General features: G+C 35.6%; 1 protein-coding gene across 1 annotated transcript; it reads left to right on the forward strand.

The window, feature by feature from the left end:
- The first annotated feature begins 671 nt into the window (after positions 1-671).
- On the forward strand, positions 672-1485 carry LOC129570899 (uncharacterized). The gene is made up of 2 exons (XM_055450622.1): positions 672-723; positions 797-1485. The coding sequence occupies exons 1-2, from the start codon at positions 703-705 to the stop codon at positions 1436-1438; spliced, it is 663 nt and encodes a 220-aa protein (XP_055306597.1). The 5' UTR covers positions 672-702; the 3' UTR covers positions 1439-1485.
- Positions 1486-2782: the final 1297 nt, after the last annotated feature.

The following is a 2782-nucleotide window of genomic DNA, read 5'->3' on the forward strand; positions in this document are numbered from 1 at the left end:
GGTGGCAAAACACAATCACTGCTCACAACGATTGATCAATCTGCCGAAAAATTGCGTGATACGAATGTTTTCAATATGGATTTGGCTGGCTGCTTTGTTAAATCAAATATTCCACTTTATAAGTTGCGTGAGCCCGCTATGATTGATTTTCTACAGAAGCATACGAAATATGCCGCACCATCCGAAGGTACTTTGAGATCGAAGTGCGTACCGAAAATTTATGAAGAATGTGTTGAGAGAATGAAAAAAATCGCTGCTGAGAAGTACATTTGGGTTTCACTTGATGAAACAACTGACAGTGAACAACGATGTGTTGTGAATTTTGTGTTCGGAATATTGGGTGTTGAGGAAGAGCGCAGTCGGTGCTATCTATTTGCATCGAAGGTACTGGAAAAAGTCAACAATACCACAATTGCAAAATTTTTCGATGAAGTTGTTTGTGATTTGGGTATGTACGACATCAATATTGTTTCTGTTTGAAATGTTTCCTCACGCTTGGCATTCATTTGATTCACAGGCGTTGACAAAGATCGCATTTTGCTGTGTTTAACGGATGGTGCACCATACATGACTTGCGCAATGAATGCACTAAAGATTCTTTACACGAAAATGATCCATTTCACATGTGCAGCGCATGCTCTTCACCGTGTGTGTGAATTTGTACGCGATAGTTTCAGCGATGTGAATAAATTAATTTCAAATATGAAAAAAATATTCACGAAGGTGAGCTCGAAATATCAATGAGAGAGGCTTTATTCAGCACATTCATTTCTCTCTCATTCTCTCTGTCATGTAGGCTCCAGCACGCAAGCACAAATTTCAAGCGATGTTCCCTGGAACCGCAATTCCGCCACAGCCGATCGTAACGAGATGGGGCACGTGGATTGAAGCAGCAGTGTACTTTGCCGATCATTTTGAGAAAATCAAAACCTTCTTAAATGATCTTGATTCAGAAGATGCAAAATCTATCAAAAAAGCCAAGTTAGTAATTCGCGTGTCAACGTTGAAGAAAGACCTGGCTTTTATAAAAGCGAATTTCGAATGTCTTGTTACTGGTGTGACGAAACTACAAGGAAAAGGAATGCCACTTGCAACTTCACTCGAAATTGTTGAATCAATTCGCACTAGCCTTCAGTCAATGCGTGGTAGGACTGAATTTTTGAACAAGTTTGATAGAGTTATCGCACGCAACAACGGATTTCTACAAATGAAAGAAATCTCTACAATTTTGAGCAAGGGAAAATCAACACGTCAAGATAACTTCATTGATATGCTGTCACCGGAAGAGCTTAGTTGTTTTTTGTATGCACCAATTACCTCATGTGATGTAGAGAGAACATTTTCAAAGTACAAACAAGTTCTGGGAGATCAACGTCGTTCGTTTTCATTCGAAAATTTAAAAATGCATGTCGTTATTTATTGCAATAGCTTTGATTAGTCTTTGGCTAACGTACTTTCTTTAAAAAACGCCTAAAAGTTGCTATTTATAAGGAAATTTTACGGTTTTTAATAAAAATATTTTAAATATTTTCGTAAATATTTTGGACTTTTTCATAAATATTTCGACGATTTTTCGTAAATATTTACATAAATATTTTGGACTTTTTCATAAATATTTTTGGTTGCCCTGGAGATGATTTATTCTGAATGTTACACAACCAATTTCATTTGAACTTCATCTAAATGAATTGTAATTTTATCAACAAAAGAAAACTCTCGATTCAATTGAAACTGTTCATGCTTTCATTTTTTCGAACACTTACAAGCTTGACCATTTGTCTTTGTTTCACATTTATTGAAATTACCTACCTTTACACCATTTTCTCGTTCAAATTTCGGACGTCATTTTAAAAACTCAGTAAAAAAACATCTAATAATTTGTCGTTCTATAAATTCCGAGCTTCACTTCAATGTCTAACACAAGCAAAATGCGAACACTTCACGCGAATGGCAAAAAATATCGTGTGGAATGAAGGCAACGCAGACGGTCTCACACGTATCAAATTTCATTCTTCGAATCGTATAAAAAATATTGCCGGAAATGGATTCAAAAATGGCGCCTGCATGCGGTGAACACGTGGTTTTCAATGAAAAGAAATTTTTCTGTCTAACATTTTTTGATCGATATTTATATGCGCAAAAAATTCTCATGTGTTCGACCAATTTTTCTATTAAAATTGAAATTTTTCCATATTTTTTCCGATTATCTTTTATTTCAAATATATTTTCACGACTTTTACAACAAAACACGATTTATGATTCATTTAACTAGAAACACATTATTCTCACAAAAATAGACAGAAGAATTTTGATTGAAATGTAACTTTGAATAAAAAACACAAAATAAAATTATTTCTTTTTTATAACAAAAAAATGTGAAATAAATTTTTTTTATAACAATTTGCGCAATGAAAAATTAGTTAAAAATGACGACAAATAGGAATAAATGGAAGCATATTATTCAAAACAATCCGAACTCACTGACTGCTAGCACACGAATGAATGAAGAGTCTTTGCTCTGACGCGAAGCGTTGTGTGTAGAGAACATGGTCGGTGTGAGTATAATCGCTTCGCTGTATTGGAATGCGGGCGAATTGGCGATCGTATGGCTCACGCGAAGTCTATCGCGAAATAAGCGTATGTGTGTTAGTCTCCTTTGTCATTGAGTCACTTCCCCTTCGGTATCGCTTCGTAAGTAACGAACACAAGCGACGAACAGTGGAATGAAAACGAAGAGAGCGCAATGTGTGAAGGAAGCGGTGGAATGACATCATTTTTCTCA

The sequence above is a fragment of the Sitodiplosis mosellana genome, unplaced genomic scaffold (genome assembly GCF_009176505.1).
Source record: "Sitodiplosis mosellana isolate CC-2019 unplaced genomic scaffold, AAFC_SMos_1.0 Smas_scaffold_604, whole genome shotgun sequence".
NCBI classification, from domain to species: Eukaryota; Metazoa; Arthropoda; class Insecta; order Diptera; family Cecidomyiidae; genus Sitodiplosis; species Sitodiplosis mosellana.